Source organism: Bolinopsis microptera, chromosome 10 (assembly GCF_026151205.1).
Source record: "Bolinopsis microptera isolate Bmic1 chromosome 10, MBARI_Bmic_1.0, whole genome shotgun sequence".
Taxonomy (NCBI): Eukaryota; Metazoa; Ctenophora; class Tentaculata; order Lobata; family Bolinopsidae; genus Bolinopsis; species Bolinopsis microptera.
The window spans coordinates 6,312,206-6,338,459 of NC_087081.1; the positions used below are offsets into that span (position 1 = coordinate 6,312,206).

Here is a 26,254-nt window from a genome sequence, read left to right on the forward strand (position 1 = left end):
ATCACAGTAATGAACTCCGGCTTAATTCGCATATTCGTCAGAACGACTAGAACTCATCATTATTAGGGCTCACAATGCAGAATAACATGGCCAAACATTCAATAATTGATCCCGCATTATGACAACATTATAATGCAAGACTTTCTAATAACTGCACTAGTAGTGATGTCATCTATAAGTAGTTGCCTATATGACATGTGAGACGTGCTCAAATTACCTAAAACGGATGTGACCCATCTTTCAATTAATCCTTGAGTTGTCTTGAGCCTTGATTCAGTGGAGGTCACTATGATTCTGGCTCATGTAAAAATATCATAGCGTACTTCACTAACTTAAAAAATACAAGTATGTGGACCTAGAGTCAACTAGCACAGAACAGTCTGTGCAAAATGATCATTGGACAGTATTAAGACTGGAGTCCTCGCGGTTCCCAGCATATAATCGTGGTGCAGGTGGTAACGCACCAGTCCACTGAGGTTGGGTGTCACTATATTAGTGGAACTGTACGATCCCTGACCCTGGTGAGACCTGAAGGAGGATATGATCGAGGTAAGTGATAGCCCGCATCTCCTGGCTAATCAGGCAAGATCATATTTCGAGAGCGGTAGGTACGCTCTCGTGGAGCCTATAATAAGTATCCTGACCTAGGTTTTATTAGTGTGTTTCGGTCCACCCCTTTGTAGATATTATCGTTTCAACCGAGCGTTGTGTCTTACATATCTTAACAAGTTTTTGTTTGTATATACAGGGTGGGCCAAAAGTCAGTGTGCAAACGTTGGGTCTTATACGTCCGCCGTGTTTTATATTTGAGGGTTGTTGCTTTGCAGATGGTTTACTGTACCTACTGGTTCGAAGATTCCGTCACCAAAATTTGAAAATTCGAATATTTTAGACCACGCCCATTCAATATTAAAACACTTATATTGTTCTCCCCGAACATGCTAGATGTCTAATTTTTTCAGAAACGGTAGATTATTAAATGTTGCATATGATCTGAAAATCTGAGGCAAAACAGATTAGAAATGACGAAGTTATCAAGCATTTTCTGTATCTCGTTAACAAAATTGACTGGGTGATTATGTGACACCGCGACACGACACCTTAATTGAGCAGCCTTATCGATTCCCATAATGTTTAACGGGGTGGTTAACGGGGTCACCTAATCACGTGATTAGGTAAACCAATCACCTGATCACACGTAATGAATAACCTCGTTAAGGTTCATATCTCGGTCATCTGAGAAGCTAGAACTCTCATTTTTTTCAGGGTAAACGTAATTTAAATGGCCAAACACAATTCAATAAAATTTGATTCCCGCACTATATAATGACAACACTATATAATGACAAGCACTTTATAATGACTTGTCACTATATAGTCGTGTCATTATAAAGTATGTTTTGCACACTATATAATGACATGTGAGACGGCTGCAAATTTACCTAAAAGGATGTGACCCATGCTTTCAAATGGTAAGGTCGCGTAACATCGACGTGCCACAGATCATCACTAGCTGATGATCCGTCATCTCAAATATTTTAAGGCAAGCTGTGGAAAGGATGTGATCCAAGTACTCAAGTAGAAACATGAGTACTTGTTGGAGCTCGTTGGTGTCGTTGGAGCTTGTTATCATGTGGTGGTACTCGTATATATAGGGCTCAATGAAGGACAAGTTATATCAATCATGGCTACTCCTTCTGTTGAATACACTACTGGTAAACGAGGAAAGGACAACGCTCTCGTGGATGGTCAACGCTACACCTTAAACAGAAAGAGGAACGGAACTGACGGAGTCACGAAGACCTACTGGATCTGTGTTGTTCCTGGCTGTCTGGCTCGACTGGTGCTTCATGAACAGAAAATTTCGATTGTACTAGATATTTCTATGACAGTTATACATTTTACTTAAATAAGATTATTTGCTTTAGTAATATTCTAAAAGTAGAATCAAAGAAAAGTAAGGAAAAGTCGATATAAGATAAATTTGTCACTATATAGTGTTGTCATTATATGGTGCGTTTTGCAGACTATATAATGACAAAGATCAGCTGTCATTATAAAGTGCTTGTCATTATATAGTGTTGTCATTATATAGTGTGATTACCTTTTACTATAAGTTGCCGTTTGGTGTGAGCAATACTCAGCAATAGCGAACAGCACGCACACTCCTTTGCCCCGTAAACCTATATCTAATCTATTCAAAGAGTGACAGCCATACTACACATTGAATTAGGATTCCATTAAATATAAAATTGATTTATTGTAAACTTGTTTATTCTGTAATAAATGGCATAAAATTGGAATTTTTGTTTAAATGATAGTAATATTAGGTGTGAGACTATCATTTGACCGTTCATTAAGGACAACACCCCAAACACTTATACCATAACTGAGATGTGATTCAAAGAGAGCATTATATATTTTTTTCAAATGTAGTTCACCAGGTATTGAGTGTCGAATTCTACAGATTGCACCAGTCATGGACCGAAGTTTTTTACGAATGTAGTGCATGTGGGCAGCCCAGTTTAACTTACTACCTATAACAATACCTAATTTGGTATCCTTGACTTCAGTAATAACCTTACCATCGATGAATATTGACCTAGACTCATCTAGCAGGTTAGCACTTTAGCAAATGGTCTGGTCCTTGCACAGGTCTCATCATATTCAGAGGAAAATTTAAAATGGATCATGTAGCAACATTTACTCATTGATATGGAGTAGATTACATTTCATGTAAATCGACACATGTTTAAGAACTAAGAACATCATTGACACCACTCCATCATATATAATCATCCCTTCACAACATCATCCCTAGCTGAAGACGATTAACACATGTATTTTGAAAGCTCCTGCGAAAAAAACTTTTCGTATCTCTTATAGGTTTTGAATACATTCAATACATAATCAATAAATATATATCCGAATAAATTTGATTTAAAATTAAATGATACAAGTATGCTTGCAGCTAGCGCGCTTGTATTTGATAAATATTCACGCTGTTAAAATGGGTTTTACCAATTGTCCTTGATTAAAGCAAACGTACTTGATTCTAGTAGCCCCTACCTCCTCGAACTCTACGCAGTTGTTGAATGTACTGTGCTATTGTTCTATGGAAGCTATAAGTCTCTTCGATTATTACAATACAATGGGTCGTTCACATATTACGTAATCAATATTTTATATACCCAGTCCTAAGCACAAGAGAACTGCAACAGCGAATGAGCGAACGGCACTTTGTCTTTACACTTAGCTAACTTGTACTTGTACTACAAGTTGCATCTTCAAGTTGTAGATGCGATACTTCATAAATCATACTGCCATAGATTGGTTCATAATTTATCTTTCATCTACCAGTATATATACTACCCTTGCAAGCTTTCGACACGAAAGTCTCAGGTCCCTTGATACTAGAACCACCCCCATTAGCAAGAGCTCCCGTCTCTTATGTGATCTATGAGTCGAGCAGACAAGATCATGTTAACTTCTTAATGTACAGCTACATCTACTGGTGGATCACACCACTAATTATACGTCACTATTTGGTGATATGATAGGACCCCTAATTATTGGGGTCCTCCTTAGTCGGTCTTTTGTCAGCTGCACTGCTCCGGTTATTTTTGTTCTAAAAACCTCACAACTCTGTCTCGGGCATTTTAAGATTAAACAGCATCTTCAGATTAAACGATACGATATTTTTGGAACAAAATAAAACAAGGTAGAGTTGAGAGTTCGATTGTTGAGACACGATGAGTTAAGTTATTCCTTTTAAAGAGCTGCTTTATGCAGTTCACTGCATTCAGTTCTGCTCCAGGGACTTTGAGCCTCGTGGGCGATAATTCAATAACTCATTGTTGTCGTGAATTTCACACGGTACTACTATAACCAGAGGCTATTTGCTTACAAAAACTTGTTTACTATCTTAACACGTTTTTGTATATATTCTTACTTCTTAGTATACATTGGCTGGTACTACTTATATATACTCCGGGCTAGTATAGTGGTTTGTTATTATAATGGGTTCAATTTAAATAGGGTTTGATCTACATTGAGGCTTGAGTTGGACATTTTCGCCAGGAAAATATGTTGAGTAATACATTTGGGAAGCTTTGAAATGTTATCAAATTATTATGATTATGACAAAGAATTTAATTTGTTCAACTTTTCCGTACAAATTTAAGAAGACTGAACTGTTATTATAAGGCATTTAAACATTTCCATTTAAGATGAATGGTTCAATTTTTATAAATCATTTATTACAAATTATCAGAATATCACTACCTGCGTTTTAAACGATGCATTCAATTTTTATTGTGGCACGAAGTGTTGTGATTTATTTATTAACCATTTATCATTGTTAGGCATGTAGACAAATTTCCAGTTATCGCAAGAGTTGTCTCACTTGTTCAGAACATATTTGTCTACATCCCTCATCATGGAAAAGTTTTTAAGCCCTCAGCGCTTGGACATCACCCTCACAGATAAAGGTGACGAAGTTGCAGATACCTACCTGCACTGGAAACAGACTCTAGACAATTTTATTACTATTCTTGGTGAAAAAGCTAACACCGAAGAGACACAATATATGGTGCTTTGCAATTATGTGAGCCCCTCAATATATACAACTATCAAGGGTGAAACAAAGTTTTCGGAGGCAGTTAAGATCTTGAATGGTTTGTTTGTTAAAACAAAGAATACTAACTTTGCGAGATTTTGTTTATCTACACGGAGTCAAACTGAAGCTGAATCAGTTGATCAATTCGTCTTGGCGTTGCGGACACTGGCGAAACAGTGTAATTTTACCGAAGTATCAGCTGCTGTTCATGGGGAAGAGAGCATTAGAACAGCTCTTATCAGTGGGCTAAGGGACAAGCAAATTCGGCAGCGCCTAATGGAGGACACTAAAAGTTTAGATGATACCATCACTCTGGCTTTTACTCTGGAGCAATCAATCTCAAACAATGAAAAGTATAACGGTTCTAATCTAAATGGTATTGTTAATGGAAACGATTCTGGACTGGATTCAAAGGATCATGCGGTTATAAATATCTCCGGGATTTCGACGCGGGATCATATTATCACTCAGCCCGGCCCGCTGTTAGATAAACATCTCAAGGTGATATCATCCCGCCCCGGAAATTTGTATAAACCCGGCCCGCTTTTTAGTCGTAACTGATGTTTATCATTCAATTCTCCGACTTACAATAATCAATGATACTGCTGATTTAAGAACTCGATAATAGTAGAACAGTTAGACGCGCGATCACGTGGGCGCGTCACGTGCGTACCACGTGCCACCAATAGCATACGCCGAGTCTATACCACGTGACACGAAAGCGCACCACGTGATATGAAACATCGTAACCGTCCACTTCTTTTACACGCAAATTCCTGGGAACGTTGCCAAAGCAGCTAATTCTAAAGTATAAATCCCTTGTCGAAATCGCCGGAGATAATTATAATCCATAAACACTTCACGCTCAGGGCTAAATAAATGTAATCCCTCAGCTGGCGCTTCGGGATTACATATTAACACAAAACTCGTGCGCTGCGCGCACTCGTATGTGTTTATCAGATCATCCCGCTAGCGCGGGATGATCTGTTATATAAACCCTTTGCGTGGCGGGTTTATGTTATTGTAGCTGCCACTCACGGCAATTCAGTTAGTCCTAATATAAAGTGTGGATATTGTGGTAAGGAGTACCATGTTCGAACAGCGTGTCCTGCTAATAATACTACTTGTAAAACTTGCGGTAAGCGCGGACATTGGGCACGAGTATGTCGATCAGCGACGGGTCTTGGGAAGACCGCACCTAATGATTACATCTCTAAGAAGAACTCTGCAAACAACGCTTATACTCCAGTTAACAACGCCTACAACGTCCCGTCTGCTGATCAGCCCCAGCAATCATCCCCATTCTCTTATCTTTGTGCTATGTCTCCATCGACACCTTCAACGCTGTCTCAGACAACCGTCAACGCAAAGGTAAATAATCATATCGCTTACATTTTGATTGACACTGGTAGCTCAGAGAGTTTTGTTGACTTGGGTTTTGCTAGGCGAAATGGCATAACGATAGGCCCGGGTACGAACAAAATAACTTTAGCTTCGGAATCAATGTCAACAAACACTCAGGGGTCCTGTGTAGTAGATATTGTGATTGAAGGCCACTCCTATTCAGAGTGTAAATTATCAGTTATGGACAAACTATGTTGCGACGCAATCGTGGGTTTGGATTTACTCCGAAGTCATATGAATCTTGTGGTTAATTTCGGAGGAAATAGAGATCCCTTGGTGATAGATGAAGCTGGTAGGAACTGTGCACAGCTTTCAATGTCGAACCTTGAGCCCATACCTCTATTCTCCACATTAATGGAAGGCACCAATCCAATCGCTTGTAGGTCCAGAAAGTACTCTGATGCAGAGAGAGCATTTATAGCAAAATCGGTTAAAGAGTTATTGGAACAGGGCACTATTAGGCCGAGTAATAGTCCTTGGAGAGCACAAGTCCTCGTTACAGGTTTAGATTCGGCAAGGCCCCGAATGGTGGTAGACTACTCTCGAACGATCAACAAATTCACACACTTAGATGCGTATCCTCTGCCAAACCTTGATACTATGGCCTCGCAGATAGCTAAGTACAGGATCTATAGCACATTTGATCTTAAGTCTGCCTACCATCAAATCCCGATTCTCGAAGGAGAAAAGTCACTCACAGCCTTTGAAGCAGCTGGGAAACTATTTGAATTTAATGGCATTCCCTTTGGAGTCACTAATGGCGGGCCTGTTTTTCAACGTAATATGGACATACTTGTGGAGGAAAATAAGTTAGATAGTGTTTTTCCTTATCTGGACAATATAACTGTTGGGGGCTATGATCAGGAAGATCACGACAAAAACGTCAAGGGGTTATTATCGACTATTAAGAAGTTGGGACTAACGTTGAATCATGATAAGACTATAAGTTCAGTTGAAACTATCAACATTTTGGGCTATCAAATTTCTCACGGCACTATCCGTCCTGATCCTGAGCGCATGCAGCCGTTGAGGGACTTGCCGGTACCACATGATGCTGACTCACTAAAAAGGGCCATGGGCTTATTCTCTTATTATGCTTAATGGGTGCCAAAATTCTCGGACTTGGTACGACCTTTGATAGACCCGGAATTCCCCCTACAGAAAGAGGCAATCACGGCATTTAATAATCTGAAAACGTGTATAGAGGGTTCCTGTGTAGTCTGCCCTAACACTAATGAGCAGATGGTGCTAGAGTCTGACGCTTCTGATTTTGCAGTCTCGGCCAGTTTGAATTAAGGAGGAAAACCGGTGGCATTCTTTTCTCGAACATTGAAGCCTCATGAAAGGAAACATCATGCAGTGGAGAAGGAGGCTTGTGCTATTGTGGAGGCATGTCGTGCGTGGCGACATTACTTAGTTAGCCGGCACTTTAAATTACTTACGGATCAGCAGGCTGTTTCGTACATATATGATGAAAAGAATCATGGAAAGACTAAAAACAGCAAGATAGACCGATGGCGTATTGAACTCAGCTGTCTAGACTTTGACATAGAGTACAGACCAGGCCCGCTTAATGTCACAGCGGACTGCTTGTCAAGAGCATTTAGTGCTGCTACATATCATACAGGTCCTTCCCTCTCTCGGATTCACGAAGAACTATGTCACCCTGGGGTCACTAGAATGTATCACTTCGTTAGGAGTAAGAATCTTATCTATTCTCTAGCGGAGGTAAAAGAGACCATCGCGAAATGTGTGGTGTGTTCTAAGATTAAACCACGTTTCTGTAAGTCCGAGAACTCTCCAGTGATTAAGGCAACACAACCTTTTGAACGATTGAGCATTGATTTTAAGGGACCCTTACCAAGTGGTACAGGGAACAGGTTCATATTAACTGTAGTTGACGAGTACTCGAGGTTCCCGTTTGCCATTCCGTGCCGTGATCAAGAGTCAAGGACAGTGATTAAGGCGCTCATGAATTTATTTTCATTGTTCGGTACTCCGGGGATGGTTCACTCGGATAATGGACCATCACTCGTCTCTCACGAATTCAGATCATTCCTAATTGAGAACAACATTGGATTCTCAAATAGCAGCCGGTATAACCCCAGAGGAAATGGCCAAGTTGAAAGATATAATGCCGTTATATGGAAAGGAATTGAACTGGCGTTGGCTAGTAAGAAATTAGCACCATGTCACTGGGAACAGGTCCTCCCTCAAGTTCTGCACTCTATCCGCACCTTATTATGTACCTCAACTAATCAATCACCTCATGAGCGATTATTTACTTATGTTAGGAGATCTGCCACAGGTAATTCTCTACCTTCTTGGCTTATTGGGGCATCCAAGGTTCTTCTTAAGAAACACGTGAGGTCTAATAAGTACGATGATTTGTGCGAAGAGGTGGATATTGTCTCACTACAGCCTGAATCTGCTAAATAGTACAGACAGATCCGTCTGAAAAAATCGATCTGTCGACACACAAAGCTTACAAAGGATTTTTGACGTTTTTGAGTCCTAATAGATGTCCTTTATGGCTGACCAATTTTTCCAAACTTTTCCACGTGTCTTAAGGCCACTTTTTGCCACTTTACCACTTTTTACCACCTTTCTTGTTTGTCAAATATCTTGAGTTGTGAACATCGTAGAAAGTTGCAGATTAATCGAGGGTGTTTATATTATCAGGAAGAAAAACTTTTGTTCAAACAATTTTTACGTCAGATAATCAGTTAATTGGATAATTATCAATTAGCTAATTAGCAAAATTCTAAAAAAATTTTATTGGCTCAAAATGATCGGAATAGCTTAAAACACGGAAAAAGGTAGTTTTTAGAAAAACTTTGAAAATTTTTCACTTACATTTTTTTTTCGAGACTTGGAAAAATTTCGAAAATTCAAAATATTTTTTTCCTCCAAAAGTAATCAAATTGCATGAAACGCGGAGAAAAATGCTTTTCAAAAAAAAACTTAGTGAAATTTTCGTTTCAAGAATACTCAAATCACCAATATTTGTAGTTGGAGTTCAGTAAATCTTGGCATATTTTAGTAATCAGGAATCACTAAGTGGAAAGGTCTGAAACTGAAAAACGTTAACCATACGATATAAGAGTTTCATAACTAATTACTAAATTACAATACAGCCTTATCGATATTCACAGAAACTGCACCAATGGCACAGTCAAGATCGAACCGATAGCCTGCTGTACTATCATTTTATTGATTTCAATGATGAATCAGTGGGGTTAAGATAATCACATTTGTAATAAATAAAACCTCTCTGTACCGTCAATTATGCTAATCTAAACCGGCCTACCTGGATTACCAGACCTCTTCTTTTCCTCATCAATCAAACCGAGTTGTTCATATCACATTTGGTGGGTGATGTAAGTACATATCGAGCTGTATTCAATCACAATATGACACAATACGTGTATATTATATTATAGCCCTTAATGAGGTATATGAAACGCTCTATAACGGGGTGTTTCTATACCGTACACTTCTCGTTTCTCCCGTGAGAGGCCCGGTATAGAGAGGTTTCACAGTTTATCACGAAAACGTCTTCTTGGCCTCATGGCTCTTTGACAGCTCAAAGAAGGAAAGAAAAGACCAGAAAGCTTAAAATGTCAACTCGCTCTTTTCAATGCTCTTCGGTCCGTCCCACATTAATCCCGAGCTGATCATCATGGCCTCAAATATCCTGCGGAAAGAACCTGTATTTTTACTTCACAACGCCCGGATTTCAAATCATCATCCTCAATAACATTAACAATCCTTCTTGATCAGGATCTGTCCCGTCGTCTCTATTAGCAATTTCCAAAATATCCTGACTCGGATCTCGTGCAACATTTCACTGAATTAATTATTACCGCGGCCGGTTCTTTACTTCCCCTTGCCCGTCGCTCGTATTTAAATATTACCCTTGCCCGTATGTTACCCTTGTTGATTTTACTTTTAGCCGACCCTGACATATGGGGGTGATTTGAGGTATCCCGCATAGCAAATGAAGCGGTATGCAGTACAATACAAAACAAGTCACAGTAGATGTTGAAAGGTGTATTTTCACTTGCTTCCTGGACCTGGCTGTTCCTTAGTTTCCCTGGTCGTTTCTTGCCTTCTTTGAGCTGTAAATGAGCCATGAGGCCAAGTAGACATTTTCGTGATAAACTGTAAAACCTCTCTATACTGGGTTTCTCGCGGTATAAAGCGTTTGATAAACCTTATTAAGGGCCATAATATAATATACACGTATTGTGTCGTATTGTGATTGAATACAGCTCGATATGTACTTACATCACCCACCAAATGCGATATGAACAACTCGGTTTGTTTGTTGAGGAAAAGAAGAGGTCTGGTAATCCAGGTAGGCTGGTTTAGATTAGCACAACCCCACTGATTCATCATTGAAATCAATAAAATGATAGTACAGCAGGCTATCGGTTCGATCTTGACTGTGCCATTGGTGCAGTTTCTGTGAATATCGATAAGGCTGTATTGTAATTTAGTAATTAGTTATGAAACTCTTATATCGTATGGTTAACGTTTTTCAGTTTCAGACCTTTCCACTTAGTGATTCCTGATTACTAATATCTGCCGAGATTTACTGAACTCCAACTACAAATATTGGTGATTTAAGTATTCTTGAAACGAAAATTTCACTAAGTTTTTTTTGAAAAGCATTTTTCTCCGCGTTTCATGCAATTTGATCACTTTTGGAGGAAAAAAATATTTTGAATTTTCGAAATTTTTCGAAGTCTCGAAAAAAAATGTAAGTGAAAAATTTTCAAAGTTTTTCTAAAAACTACCTTTTTCCGTGTTTTAAGCTATTCCGATCATTTTGAGCCAATAAAATTTTTTTAGAATTTTGCTAATTAGCTAATTGATAATTATCCAATTAACTGATTATCTGACGTAAAAATTGTTTGAACAAAAGTTTTTCTTCCTGATAATATAAACACCCTCGATTAATCTGCAACTTTCTACGATGTTCACAACTCAAGATATTTGACAAACAAGAAAGGTGGTAAAAAGTGGTAAAGTGGCAAAAAGTGGCCTTAAGACACGTGGAAAAGTTTGGAAAAGTTGGTCAGCCATAAAGGACATCTATTAGGACTCAAAAACGTCAAAAATCCTTTGTAAGCTTTGTGTGTCGGCAGATCGATTTTTCAGACGGATCTGTCTGTACTAAAAGTTAGGTTTGCTTCCGGAAGGGAGGCCTCGGTATCGATTCGGGATATTGCTCCTCTGGCAGGTCAAGTTGAGATTGACCCTGGACAAAATTCTGTTGTTGATTGCGGTGAAGTACAGACTATTGATAGGGAATTAACCGCAGGACCTGTTGTAATCGGACAAGATAGTGGCTCTGTTCCTACTAAGAATACGTGTAACCCTGCTGTTCCGCCGTCGGATGTTGTGGTACCGGACTTAACCCCTGCATTACGTAGGTCACAGAGGACTAATAAGGGAGTACCTCCTCCGCGGTTTGAGGCAGGTTGAAACTTTATTGACTTGCTGTTTAATGAATGAGATATTTTCTGGAATTGTGATTTTTATGGTATTAACCGGATTTATAACTTGGTAGATTTGAGGTTTTACAAATTCATGTTGAATCGTGTTTTACAAATTCATGTTTTATGAGTGCCGTTTAGAACAACACATGTTTCTGAATAGTAGAGGCTCTTACGGGCATTGTCTGCTCGATACGTTAGGGACCCCAGATACACCTTACTAGACGTATTTTTGACCGTAGAATCGATTGAAAGTGGTTTCAAGATGATTGGACTGATTGTTCTGGGGTAAAATCGCAAAAAACCGATTTTTGGGCCAAAAATAGGCCAAAAAACCATGTTTTTTGATATTTTGAGCAAGTTAATTTTGTTGGCATGTCGGCAAAACTTGCATAAAGATAGCTAAAAGACAGCCGCACAAGATTGTATAAAAATAAAACAAATCCCTTTATTTGTTCTGAGGTAAAAATCCAAAAAAGTGGTAAAAATTTTGACTTTTTTGCTTGAAGTTTGAATAATTTTTTGCAGTTGTATTAAATCAACCCAAAAATAGTCACATCGTGTTTGCCTAAATTTTTCCTTTCCGAGAAGTACCCACTTCATATACTTTATCGAAGTTTGAATATTGTCACTCCGCAAGCGTTTTTGCCAAATTTTCGACGCGCACTACGCGCAAAAGCATTTAGTTGTTATCAATTGGCACCCGCGCGTTCATCATAAATTTCAAACAGCTATAACTCAGCGAGATTATGTCCGTTCTAGCTCATATTTTCACACTAAATAGAAAATAATGTGATCTTATTGCTGACAAAATATGAATATAATTACTCTATTTGCCTTAGAGTAATAGACTGTCAAAGTTTTAAACGCGCATTGGTATAGCACGTGACTAATAAGTCCAAATTTATACTTCTTAACATATTATCGATCCTTAGACATCATACTATTGTGTCCAATTAGCGGTTAGGTCTCTAAACTCGTAGCAGAAAACACGTCTTTTTGCCCGTAAGAGCCTCTACTAGAAAGATGTATTTTTATACGAACCGATTATTTGGTTTTTGCGAGTATGTGACTTTTGAGAAGTTTTATCAATGTTTTAAATGTATCCTTATCTGCGCATTGAAATGGCGCAAATTCGTATAAAAAGCACGAATTTTCAGCTGACGCGCGCATTTGCGCGTTTCCATTTGTTAAATTTTTAAATTTTATTTGATTTTTACGGGGGGTGTATGTTGTGATTTATTTATTAACCATTTATCATTGTTAGGCATGTAGACAAATTTCCAGTTATCGCAAGAGTTGTCTCACTTGTTCAGAACACGAAGGTCAGTTCAATTTGGTTTGGACACATAGTAAGACAGCACAAATATAGGTGAATTCTTCGTATATTTACATCACTAGCCTATAAAAATAAAATTAGGTTAGACTAATGAAAGCAATTTAAAAGTTAACAACTTGAAAATTCAAACAGATTTTAATCTGAAACTTTACTAAAGAGCTCAATGTGTTAGGTAGAATGGACAACAGAGCATAACAGATTATTCAGCGAGTAACTACAATCCTATTTAACCCGAAAATATTAGTTCTAAATTTTGAAATAAGAATGCTCTCTTCTCTATCAAGTGCTGTTGGTCGGACTTTTCTTACTACACCTAATTTAAAAACTCCCATAGTGAAATCAGATTTATGCGCTAGAAAACAATGCATGGAAAGTGCCGACTTCTCAAATGACAATTCATTATCAATTTTAAACTTGTTTCTGTGTCCATTCATTCTGATATGAAATGGAGAAACCGTTTGGCCGAAATAGGTGTCGTCTTTTAGGCTCTGGGGAAGTTTATTACAAACTTGGCATTGGGCGACATAAATTATATTGCTGTCCTTACATGTCAACCGGAAATCCAGAGTTAAATCCAAACCATTGACAGTGATAACTTCGTTGGAGTTGAACAGTTGGGGACAGGTTGCACAGCCTCTCCCGCCACAGTTTTGGCTGACGGTGAAAGAATCCGTTTCGGAGCACGAACTGAGTTTTCTATTACGCACTACTGTGTTGCCTATAGATGGCTGTTTACGTAGTGCAAACAATATCTGTACGTCTCCGCATAATTGTTTGATGTCCTCACTAGTAGTGTGTACCAACTTCCTAAGTTCAGTGACCTCTTTGAAAAATTTCACTGAAAAGACAACTTTGTCAGTGATTGGCTTCTTATCTTCCCTCTCATACAAATCGTGTTCTATTGACCTCAAGACTGCTTCAGGCTCTGTTTCCGTTAAGGTCCCCTCCTTGTGTCCACTTTTCATTAGGTCTTCTTTAAGTTCCTCCATGTCCTCCACACATGTGTGATCCTGCGAATTTCGTTTGATCACTCGGATCATCTGTGAGAATACTACTGATTTAAAGACGTGGTTTGGGTGGAAACTATCAATATTAAGGTAAAGCCTGGCATCAGTCTCTTTCTTAAATAGTCTGTAGTCGATGTTGTTGTTCTCCCCCAGTGAGAGTTCTACATCCAAGTAGTTAACTGATTTGCCAAACTAACAATCACCGAACTGAATTCCAAATCGTTTTGCGGCTTCATTTAGTTTCGACACAAAAAGATCAAATTGCCTCCTGGAGCCCTTCCAAATTCCAAAGACATCGTCGATGAAGCGTCGCCAGAATAAAATAAGACTCCATAGCTGTATCATTTCAGGCCAGATGTTGATGAATAGCACCCAATGAAGCATGATATCAGCGACTTGACGCGAAATACAATTTCCAGTTGGGATACCCTTTTTGCCTGTGTACACATTTTCTTGAAAAGTGACAAAGGAGTTTGTGAAGATAATCTCCGTGAATGTTTTCAGAATAGCCTTTCGTTTATCAATCATAGCACTACGAAGGTCAGTTTTCACTTTGAAATTCGTTTTTTACCGTTATTATAATATTCCACTTTCCAGAATAACAGAATAGAGAATGAACATGTCTCTGAAAATCGTTGTGGTCACCGCTTTGATGCTTTTGGCAGTGAGTGCAGGTCTTGGAATAGGTAGGAAAATGACCGAATAATGCATGTTCAATGCAATGTTGATTTTAACTTTTATAATCGTATCTTTAACTCAAGTTTAATATTTTGCTTTATACCGATCTGCGCATTTCAAATGGTTTTTTTTCGTCAGTTATAATAGGTACTTAACTTAATGATTAGATGGTTTGATCTGCCACCTGTCATAGTTTTCCAATAAATAAATAAGTTTAGTAACAAACAAATTAACCCGCTTCAATACTGACATCTATAATAATAACGGTCGCCGTTAGACCGGCTTACTCCGGCCATTTATGTTTTAACCCATTTAAATACCGGACCAATAACGTTCCTCAATGAATTTTTGAAATACAGCTGTTTGTTGACCAACAAACTATAGGCTTATAGGGCCCGTGACCGAACTTTTGAGTGGGTTCCAGACTCCTGGTGCCCGCGGGACAACCACGCCCATATTTGGTCAACTTTTGGCTCAATTTTGCCAAATTACCTTAACATGGTAGATGGGAGACCGATGAAGGGATCTCCACATTTCTTTCAAGGTCCCGGAGATCTCTTTCTTGTATTCAATGAGATATTTTGCCTTATCGTTAAAATTCTTTATAATCATGAAGATAATCAACCCAGCAACCCGCATAATACAAAAACTTTCAGATGAATACAACTTAAGGTATTGAAGTTATAAGGTAAACTGCCACCATGTTTGAATAGAAGGTCAAGGGCTCGAATCCCAGTGTCAAATAGCTATAAAAGACAAAACTATAAAGATATGTGGATCTACTTTACGTCCTTACAATGTGTTGCATTAATCGTGGTAGACACTTCCAAGTGATACACTGTTTATGATAAATAGTCTCAATAAATATCGTAAGGTAAACTGTTCTCTGAGATTCTGGTTTTAAAATGGTACGCCTACGAGTGTAGCACACTTACTGTACCTAGCTGCTCGAAATAAGTGGAAGGTTGTACAAAAGAAAATACGTTAAATTTTGGGTTTTGTGGAAGAAAGATGAAACATTAAAAAGTACTATTTACTTTTGTTGGGTTTAGCGCACTGCAACAGGGTCATCAACTATCTTGACCGCCCCATAGCTCCGCTGTTACAGGACCCTTTCGCCATTCCAGGATGGAGTTGGTATTGAGGGATGTGTATCCCTTGACCGGAGGCTGGTCAGGGATCTGCCGGAGCAAGGATGTGAGTTGTATTTTGAAGGATTCAAATTCTTCCATCTTGTTAATGTAACCAGGAAGACAATTCCAGAGACGTGGGCCATTTTAACAGCGAATGAATTGTCATATAGAGACTCTGGTGGTAAGCAGCAACACCCTTTCGTAGGAAGGTACAAGTTCTGCTTTAATGCCAGTTTGAGGTCTTGAAGTGAAGTTAATCTTCAAATCGTTGCTGATGGACCCATGGAGGATCTTCCACATGTGTAGCAGGATATAGCGTTCCCTTCGACGTTGTTAAGACATGAGTGAGAGTTTTTTAATCTCCCCCAGTAATCAAGGTGTTTGGTTCAGCTGCTATTCGAGATGTGAATGTCCGTTGAACTCCTTCCAGTTCTTGTATATCTGACACTTTAGATGGATTCCATAATGGGCAGCAGTATTCAAGTTAGCTGCGTACCATAGACTTGTATAGTGTCAGCATGATAGTGGAGCTTCTGGTGTGGAAGACACTCAATACCCACGCGGCCTTGTTTTCCATAGCTTTGATTTGTTAAGTCCAGCTCAAGTCAGAACTGACAGTAACTCCAAGGTCCCGAAGTTGTTGGACAGGCGTAAGATTGCCTTTGGAGGTTGAATACTGGTAGACTTCACATGTAATTTGTCTTCATGAAGTGACATTGAAAACCACCGAGTGACTCTGTCAAGGTCTTGCTGCAGCAGTGGCATATCCTGAGTCTTGGATATGGCTTTCATAATCCTTGTGTCATCTGCAAAGCAACAAATGACACTGTAATTAACGCAGAAGGTGATGTCGTTGATGAAGATAAGAAACAGGATAGGACCAAGAACTGTTCCTTGTGGGACACCACTAATGATTAAGGCTGCTACACTCAGCTGTCCCTCTACCACTACTTGTTGAGTACGGTCGTTCAGCAATGACTCTATCCAATTTATGATTTTTGGCTGGATACCATACTTGGCATAGCCATAATCCAAGTATATGCAGTCGGTGTCATTTCCATCAAGGAAGTTTTCCAGGATGTCGTCAAAATAGTGGAGGAGCTGTGTTAGACAACTGTGACCTGACCTAAATCCGTGCTGCTGGCTACACAGTAGGTTGTTGGACTCAAGATGATGGACGAGTCGTTTCCTAATGAAGCGCTCAAATATCTTAATGATATGGGAGGTCAAGGACACAGGGCGATAGTTTGACGCAGTTGCATGGCTCCACTTCTTGTACAATGGGCAGATGAGGGATATTTTGTAGAATGCCGGGACAGCACCTGAGTCAAACGATTTGGAGTTGAACCAGAGGAGAGGACTGAGGAGGTGTATTGGTCGTGCCAATGCATACTTGCAAGATTTGAGAAGTGTTGTAGGGTTACCGTCAGGGCCAGGTGCGGCATTTGCTTTTATGTCATCAATGGTGGACACCACATCTCCCTCTGAGAATGACAAGTCGGCATCTTCAAATATGCTTGCAATGGTTGGGGATGCAAAATCAGCAGCAGTCATGTCAACAGCATCTGGTTTTGCAGGATGTTTGCAATAGCTGCTGAGGATCAGTACAGATATTGTTCCTTTCATCGAAGAGCATGTTAATTGACTGTTTCTGCTTAGAAAATCTCTTAGCGGAGCTATAAAAATACTTTGGGTTGGACTTAACTTTCCCTACTGCACGCTCTTCTCTGAAGTGTCTATCACTGACAATGGTATCTCTAATATCATAGTGAATTAAAGCAACACGGTTCTCGAGGACTGCGATGGATTACTTGGAAGACGTGGGGTCAGCATTAGCTCTATCCAGATGTTTTTGCAATCTCCGTTTCTTTCGTGAGAAAATGCGCATCTTGCATGACATTTGTCCTTTTGGTGGTAGTTTTTGCGGACAATGGTCTTAGCAGATGTTTAGTAGGGTACACTTAAAGAGCTCAGGAAATCTCTCTACTCCATTGGTGTCCAGAATGTTGTCCCAGTCGAAGGACTCGATTCTGTCGCTGATGCTAGTGAAATCAGTTTGGTTGAAGTCCAGCCTTCGAAAGGATGCAGCTTCAAACAGAGGAGGAAGGTTGATGTTTGGCTGACAGGGGTTGTAGGACAAAAATATCTCCACCAGGTCGTGATCAGACATCCTTGTGGGTTTGACGTCCACGTGGGTAACAAGGGAGGCTGAATTTGTCATGAATAGATCCAGAATATTTTTCTGCCTTGTTGGTTGAAGGATGTACTGACTATACAGGTGGTTATTCATGAAATTCTCCATGAGTTCTGTAGATGGGCCGGGAGTGCCAACCATTGGATGATCCCATGAAATGCTAGGGAAATTTAAGTCCCCTAGAAAGCATTTGTCAAAATCCTCTTTGCCGTTAGTATACTCGTGTACAGCATCGAGGCAAGCTTTGAAATCAGTAATGGTGCTGAAGGCGGTCTGTAAAGCACACAGATAATTATCTTAGCTGGTTCCGAAGTACACATGAGAAGCTGACAGGAGTCTTTGTCAAGCGACTCAGTGTTTGTGATGTGCAGGTCACGGTGGGTTTAAAGGAGTACCCCACCCCCAATCCTGGTACTACGGTCAAATTGGTGGGTATGATAGTCTTTTATGCTGATTTGGGCATCGTGCACATAAGATTTCAACCACTTTTCCGTTTATAGAGCTATGAATGTCTTCAAGATAAGGGATTTTCCAACTGCAGACACTCCTAGCACTAGGGTTAACTGACTGTACATTTAACAGCAGGAAGGATGAATAGGAGTCATATTCGGCGGGTAGAACATCTGTTGACTCTGAACTGGATCCGATTAATTCTCCATCCTCTGTTGGTACAGTTGATGACACAGAACTGAATCTTCAAAACTATATTATGACTCGGGAATCGAAAACTTGTGAGAAATGGTCATGTAACATGAATGGAATGGAAGTTTTAGGATTAAGCAGACTAATGGTGACAAACTCTTTCAACAAGGTGAACTAAAGCGGAAGATTATAAATGGGATGGTGTGTCATGTGATAGATGAAATAGGCCTTATAGGATGGCTAATTAATTGAGTGAAGCTTATTGGTTTAAGTGAAATGCGTCTACAGAACTTAATGACAGGTATGAAACTATTTGCTGGAAAATGAAAACTTACATGATTTGAGGTTCTGAAACTGTGAAAAAATCGGTACAATTTGAGGTGAAGGTGACTCATGATAATTTACAACAAACAATATATAAACTATATAAATACTACTGAGCAATTACTTCATTAGGATTAGAACGTGATTACATAAATATTAAAGTTATTCTAAATTTCAATATAATCTAATTCTTAAATAATAGTATGTACCTAAACTAAAATATGCCTATCGCACACGAGGAAAACTGCTGCCGAGAATTTTAGGTAATAAGTTCAAAATATCGAAAGGTAAACTGTTCTCCGAGAATCTCGTTTCAAAATGTAATGTAACTGTAAACGCTGCTTTTAGTTTTAGTTTTGGCAAAAACTGACTCATAATAATAATAATCTATAAATATCACAAACTACTCAGAAGTCTATAAATAAAAACTACTCAGAAGTCTATAAATAAAAACTACTCAGAAGTCTATAAATAAAAACTGCTCAGAAGTCTGTTAATGTCAACTACTCAGAAGTCTATAAATAAAAACTGCTCAGAAGTCTGTTAATGTCAACTACTCAGAAGTCTATAAATAAAAACTACTCAGAAGTCTATAAATAAAAACTGCTCAGAAGTCTGTTAATGTCAACTACTCAGAAGTCTATAAATAAAAACTACTCAGAAGTCTATAAACAAAAACTGCTCAGAAGTCTGTTAATGTCAACTACTCAGAAGTCTATAAATAAAAACTACTCAGAAGTCTATAAATAAAAACTACTCAGAAGTCTATAAATAAAAACTGCTCAGAAGTCTGTTAATGTCAACTACTCAGAAGTCAGAAGTGTGTTAATACCAATTATATTTTTACCATGAGTGGTCGAATGTCACGCAGGATATGAAGTGCTTTGCATTTAAATCGGCTGTATCTTCGGTTCAGATGGATATATATTTTGATGCGATAAAAACTTACTACCACTGAATATTATTACTTTCTTCCCTGTGACCACGGGCTTTCTATTATTCTATAAACATCAACTACCCCCCCCCCCCCCCCCAGATTGAGAGTGCTGACTGATCTCTCTTGATACATTTTAATTTTCTCTATTCCCATCATACCGACTGATAGGGGTGTTGAATTCCTGACCAAAATAGAAGCCTTCATAGTTCACAAAAGTACATTATTTTGTAATTATTATATAGCATCCAATAATCAATAATAATCAACTATGCTCCAGAGAAAGCGTGTGAACAAGGATTTTCGCCGTGCTCGAACGGTGAATGTGTCGAAGATGCCTGGGTATGTGATGGGGAACAAGATTGTAGTGATGGGTCAGACGAAAAAAACTGCTCAGGTTGAGTATCTATAAACTTAACTTATTTACCAATTTAAAACAATTGTAACCCAATGATAACGGACTAAAATTTCCGTCAGATTTTGGGACGTAGACGGTACCTTTAAAAAAATTGCTATTATCTGGATCATAGTCAAATAACATTATACTTTATTTAGTTGACGTAAGTACGCCTGCTTAGCTACACCAAATCGGGCGTCTTCCAGTTACTGATCAAAATATTCAAAATTCCTTGTATATAGATGTGGTGTGATAGTGCTGACTGATCTCTCTTGCTACATTTTAATTTGCACTATTCCTATCATACCGACTGATAGGGGTGTTGACTTCCTGACCAAAATAGAAGCCCTCATAGTTCACAAAAGTATATTATCCTGTAATTATGATTTATTATAGCATCCAATAATCAATAATAATAAACTACTCTCCAGAGTGTCAAGAAGGATTATGGTTGTGCTCGGGCGATGAGAAATGTATCATCAATGCCTGGGTATGTGATGGAGCAGACGATTGTGATGATGGGACAGACGAATCAACTGCAACCTGCTCTCCTGCAGGTTGAGTATCTATAAACTTAACTTATTTACCAATTTAAAACATATGTTACCCAATGATAACGGACTAAAATTTCCGTCAGATTTTGGGACGTAGACAGTACCTCAAAAAAATTGCAATTATCTGGATAATAGTCAGATAATATTATACTTTATTTGACCAAAACCCATAATAATGGGTCATCTAGCCATATTTTAAGGTATGTCGAGTAATTGGGGTAGAATATTGGGTGCCTATCGTTATTATGAGGACATTATAAATTTGTATTTTATATTATTAGTAGTGATCAATAGTGTAACCCAGCCATAGGGCCGGGACTACGCTATTACAGCTGAAACAATTTATATTTCATATTGTCAAGTTTATGTGGAATGGCCAAGTTATATAGTAGTATAGTATTGAGATTTGTCGCGGCAAATGTTAACAAGAATTGCGCCCGTTGTTTCGTTTTGGCGGACGCTAGATTTCCATTTCACATTTACTATAGATTTAAGTATAAGCTCCAATCAGCTCATTTCAATATTAATGATCTGATAATAATATTGATAAATTATGCATCAAATACGGCAAACACTTGAAATTCAGTTCAATTGCCGTAGAACTTAACTTGTATCTGTAATTCAAGAAATTATCGGCAAACCTAATAGTAATATTATACATTACATGCATCATATACGTTAAAACACAGTCGCGCCGCGCCTTCATAGATCACAGGCTATCTATACATCACATCTCCGAAAGCAATCCTCGCGCGCGCGCAACTTTTTCGTTGCATGGTAACGGACGTAAGGAAGGAAGGACACACGACATATTTAAACCCACCTATCTCGTTCTCCAAAATCCACGTTTTTCTGCAAAAACCTCCATTCGTAACCTGTCACTATTGCCTTTTTTCAAAAGGGTGAAAAGGAAAAAATAATTCAAGTCTTTTTATGTCTCACTACTTTAAAATGGAAGGCACGCTTGTTTAATACGGCTGAAGATTTATTATAAACTAAACTCGACTTACTTCAACTTTCTTTATTTACAATTATTTAAATCTAAGAACAGTTAACTAAAACAGCTTCATACTTAAAGGTGACCGTTGTTGGTAGTTATCATCTCAGCAATGTCTTGTCCTCAGATATACTCCTTTAACTCTATAAGTTTCGTTAAAGCAGATATACAGTAAGATGAAGTATTTTGTTTAATGGCTAGGGTTAGGGCTGAGTCAGATTAGAGGGATAAGCTGATAAAGTTTTGAATATTTTGAATAGTCACTAAGAAACACCTAGAGAACGTGTTAAAGTATAAGTCAAGTGATTGTCGAGTGAATAAGAGTTTAACTTTCGATCTCAATAGTTGAATAAGTTTATCGAGTGATGCAGGTTGAGCAAACCAACAGTTTTGGACAAAATATTAGTTTTATGACGACAATGAACTGCCACAATTATTTATAAAAACTGTTATCTAACTGAGTGGTCTAGTTAGTCACGAAATCATCATGTTATGTTTCTAACCCTGTACAATGCATCAAGTGTTGCAAATTGTTGCCTCAGGTGCCTCAGCGCCTCAAAACTGGTTTTTCAAGGGCCTAAAAGTCGTGCCTTCGGTGCCTCAGTGCCTCAAAGCGTCACAAGGTTATCTGAAGAAACTCCAACGGGAGACGATTGTGTTGATGAAGCGGATTCAACCACTGAAAAATCATATAGTTTCTCAAACAGTTATACTTATACTGCGTTATTAACACTGTCCACTGATCGCTACTCTCTAGGTCGCCTTTACCGCGCCTGATTCACAGATACCCGATTTAATACGCCCCAATTTACTGCAAACCCCAATATACCTCACTATTGTAAGCGAGAAACTGTTCTTGTTTTTGCTATAACAATGTTTTCTAAAAAGAATAACCAATGGATTAGCTCCCACTCCACTCCCAGCTCCAGATTGTATTGAAAATGACGGATCAGAGTACAGGGGAAAGGTAGCTGTCACAAAATCAGGACGCAAATGCCAGGGATGGGACTCTCAATCACCTAACACACAGAATTTTGGATCCAAGCAAGAGTAAATTTTTTCGTTGCTTTTTAAGCCGTTCTACACTTCTAAAGTTATTCAAAAGTCTTTTTGTTGCTTCTTATTTGGATTTATTCTTTTTTATGTTTGAGACCATCATGGTAACTTTGCAGATGGTATATTGTTACTTATCACTCTGTTTACCCCCATAACACTTTTAATCTATATGATTATAATATTATATACATCGAAAATGCACATCATTGACTATTTTAGGAAAAGACCTCATCATAAAAACATTTTCAGATACACTAGATTAGGACTGCAAGAGAACTATTGCAGAAATCCAGACGGGTAAGTTTTCAATATCTGGTAGTGTTCCATAATTATTGTCATCAAGTCGAGCACAAGGTATGGGCACAAACATTTATAAAATAAATCTACAAAAAAACTGCAATGAAGATGGATTTAGAAATATAATTGATCTATGAAATTTCTTTTCTGAAATATTCCATTGTAACATATGTCATAATTTTCCTCAGTGGCTCAGGCCCCTGGTGTTATAATGGCGAGCTGGAACTGTGCCTCGATGGGAGTACTGTGATACACCTACATGTGGTAATTAACTGTGGTGAATTTTTTGCACAAGGTTTTTGCCATTGAATCGAGTTAAATAAGTTATTGTAACTTGTAATAAGTTGTTTGTTGTTTGTTTGTTTGTTTGTGATTATTTTACTATATAAGTATATACTAGCAGGAACCCGTATAATATAACCCTAAACGGTGTCAATACTCAATACACTACTTTAACGCGACTTTCCGCAAAAAACCGTAAAAGATATACAACTGAAACTTTTTTGGCTGGGTCAAAAGCTTTAATGGTCTCCAAATCAGCATGAAAAAATAAAAAATTGGCCAAGGAATAATATTAATGATTCTAGAGCCGAAAATGTGGACCCCCAAGTGGTGTCAAAAACGCCAATTAAATAGGTTATAATTATTTTAGTGTATTGTCATTAAGTCTTGACACCATTTAGGGTTACTAGCAGGAACCCGTATAAACCTAAAAGTGTTATTTTTATGAAACAAGCTTAATGAACTACCGACTGATAAAATTCAGCAAGTCAAAACAAATAAAATTATGATATCAGCCGATAAACTCGCGGCTGATTATTTAATAGTTTGACACTGAATGGTAAATAGCGAATACATAGTTGAATACAGATGTTACTTTACATTTACATGAGCAAATAAGATTGCGGCATGTCGAGTAAGCATCAAAATTTATTAGTTTATGTTAGACACAAATAATAGTAATACAATGAGACAGAATATTATATAACATTCAATAAAGTTGGCATACGATACAATAATTATAGGACGTGACATGATGTGCGCATTGTTAACACGAAACAAAACCGCGCAAAATATGATGTGGTCTACAAGTGACTACAACCAAACCACAAATCGACGTAAACTCAGTGAAGGCGAAACGTCAGAATCTGACGCTTTTTTGAAAAAAGCTGCCGTTATTTGTTTCTCCGGCAAAATATTCGGAGTTAAAGTATCGCATCGGTCATATTTGGTCTATCACTATGTGATGATCAATTTAAGTTATGGTTATATTTAAAATGTTTATATCTAATGGTCGAATAAATATTTGCAGGTCATCAGTAAGCCAGACAACTAAAAAGGAGCTGATGTACAAGAAGTTCAAACGAAAAGGATTATATAATTTAAATTTAGTGACTGAAATTTGCAGCAACTGGACTGTTTAAGTTTTTTTTGAACTTCATTGTTTTCATATTATAAAGTCTTTATGCATATAATTTTTTGGAGCATCAAACGTCTTTAAATCAGGATATACGCATATTATTATTATATATGTTTACTAGTATGTTATTTAATAACGTGAGATACTCGTAAAATATTTATTTCAAATATTCAAGAACGTCGACGATTTCAACGATCGGCGCGTTTTGGTAATAGTAGATTATAAACCTACAAGTACAATATGTTATACTACCTTATGATATATTTTAATTTGTCTTAAAACTGCATCATTATTTTGAGTGGGGTAAACCATGGTTCCAAATCAAATTATTCAGACTTCAGGTTGTTAAGTTTATTAAGTTAATAGGCCACACCCTATTTTACGCTCACAGTAGCAGTTTAAACTTAATTAATCCACCTCTTAAACACCGGGGTGGAAGTTGTATAGTCGGGAATGTTATAACCAGCTCCTTCATCCTTGATTACTAACTTTGAGGTAACTTTACAATACATCATGGGGGAGGGGGGGGGGCGTTTGAATGTGGGACAATTTTTAAAACAACGCGTTACTCCACTAACCCCAACTATCTCTACCTGGAGATGCGTGTCAGTATACTTGCTTACTTGTTAACACATTATATGTGTTAGTTAAATTATATGTGTTAGCAGTACCTACATATCGCTGTGTTTTTACATATTAGCATATTGAAACTCGAGTATTATATTTCATCCGGTATAACAGACGTACCATGTGGTTAGTTCTTTTGAGGCACTTGAGGCAGCACTTTGAGGCCCTGAGGCACTTGATGCACCACTTTGAGGCCCTTGAGGCAGCACTTTGAGGCCCTGAGGCACTTGAGGCACCAATTCTCAACACTTGATACATCGTACAGGGTTAGAAACATAATATGATGATTAATGGATTGATCTCGGCACTAACTGACCAACTAAACTAATCATTAATCAGTACTCGTCCAAATTATTGTGCCGATAATGCTCAACGGTTTAAAATGTAAAACATTTTTCTTATTTATATTTGGAATTTGGATGCTCATTTCTAAACAATACTTATTATTACTCAAATGGGACGTTGGTTTATACATTATAACTTCATATTGGTACTCTTTATTCGCTATTATGAGTGGGTCGATCATATATTTTGATGATAGTTTGTGACGAAATGAAAGTTTCCACTCAGTGTTTCACTAAGTGTTTCACTAACTCTCACTTTGTCACCAACAGTCATCATCTCCCTATGTCTTTCAACAAACCTGATGTTCTTAAGAAACACAAGCTATAAACACATGGCGATGATGAGTTCAAGTGTAGGTATTGTGGGAGACGTTTTTTACGTTCAGATACACTTTAAAAGAACACATTCAGATACACAGAGAGAGAGCACACGAGTGTGATGTGTGTGGTAAGCGGTTGACTAGAAACAGTAATCTCACAGTGCATATGAGAATTCACACAGGAGCAAAACCCTACTCCTGTACTCACCGGAGTATGGAATTTAATGTAAGTAGTGCAAAAAACAGACATGAAAGTAGCTGTAATTAATATAAATAATATTAAATATCTGTCTCAAACTTTATTCGAATACATTTGCTAAATAAGAAAAATCTAGATGATGGATCATTTTTAAAATTTGCCTTATTGGGTCCTCGCTGTGTTTGATGAAAGAAGAATCAGGAGGAGGTGTAGCATCGTTTGTGATAGAGCGCCGTTTCTTTGGTAGTTGCAGGTGGGCTGACGGT

At 38.1% G+C, this 26,254-nt stretch overlaps 2 protein-coding genes across 3 annotated transcripts; both read left to right on the forward strand.

Moving 5' to 3' along the window:
- Positions 1–7,122: 7,122 nt before the first annotated feature.
- LOC134822169 (uncharacterized) lies at positions 7,123–8,461 on the forward strand. The gene is made up of 2 exons (XM_063833081.1): positions 7,123–7,147; positions 7,320–8,461. The coding sequence occupies exons 1-2, from the start codon at positions 7,123–7,125 to the stop codon at positions 8,459–8,461; spliced, it is 1,167 nt and encodes a 388-aa protein (XP_063689151.1).
- Positions 8,462–12,592: 4,131 nt separating this feature from the next.
- LOC134822149 (very low-density lipoprotein receptor-like) lies at positions 12,593–24,779 on the forward strand. 2 transcript variants are annotated; one of them, XM_063833055.1, is made up of 8 exons: positions 12,593–12,851; positions 14,470–14,558; positions 20,058–20,174; positions 20,606–20,731; positions 22,649–22,775; positions 23,031–23,078; positions 23,267–23,373; positions 24,391–24,779. In XM_063833055.1, exons 2-8 carry the CDS (start codon positions 14,486–14,488, stop codon positions 24,399–24,401), a joined length of 609 nt encoding a protein of 202 aa, XP_063689125.1. In that variant the 5' UTR covers positions 12,593–12,851; positions 14,470–14,485; the 3' UTR covers positions 24,402–24,779. The 2 variants fall into 2 exon arrangements, with proteins under 2 accessions (XP_063689125.1, XP_063689127.1); XM_063833057.1 differs by having other exon boundaries at positions 23,267–23,342.
- The last annotated feature ends 1,475 nt before the right edge of the window (positions 24,780–26,254 follow it).

Excerpts from the sequence above, each read along its gene's own strand:
- LOC134822149 (XM_063833055.1), top strand. The coding sequence starts at position 14,486 with ATGAACATGTCTCTGAAAATCGTTGTGGTCACCGCTTTGATGCTTTTG. Across the intron at positions 14,559-20,057 it reads GAGTGCAGGTCTTGGAATAG|AGAAAGCGTGTGAACAAGGA; the intron begins GTAGGAAAATGA and ends ACTATGCTCCAG. Across the intron at positions 20,175-20,605 it reads AGACGAAAAAAACTGCTCAG|AGTGTCAAGAAGGATTATGG; the intron begins GTTGAGTATCTA and ends ACTACTCTCCAG.
- LOC134822169 (XM_063833081.1), top strand. The coding sequence starts at position 7,123 with ATGGGTGCCAAAATTCTCGGACTTG. Across the intron at positions 7,148-7,319 it reads TGCCAAAATTCTCGGACTTG|GAGGAAAACCGGTGGCATTC; the intron begins GTACGACCTTTG and ends GTTTGAATTAAG.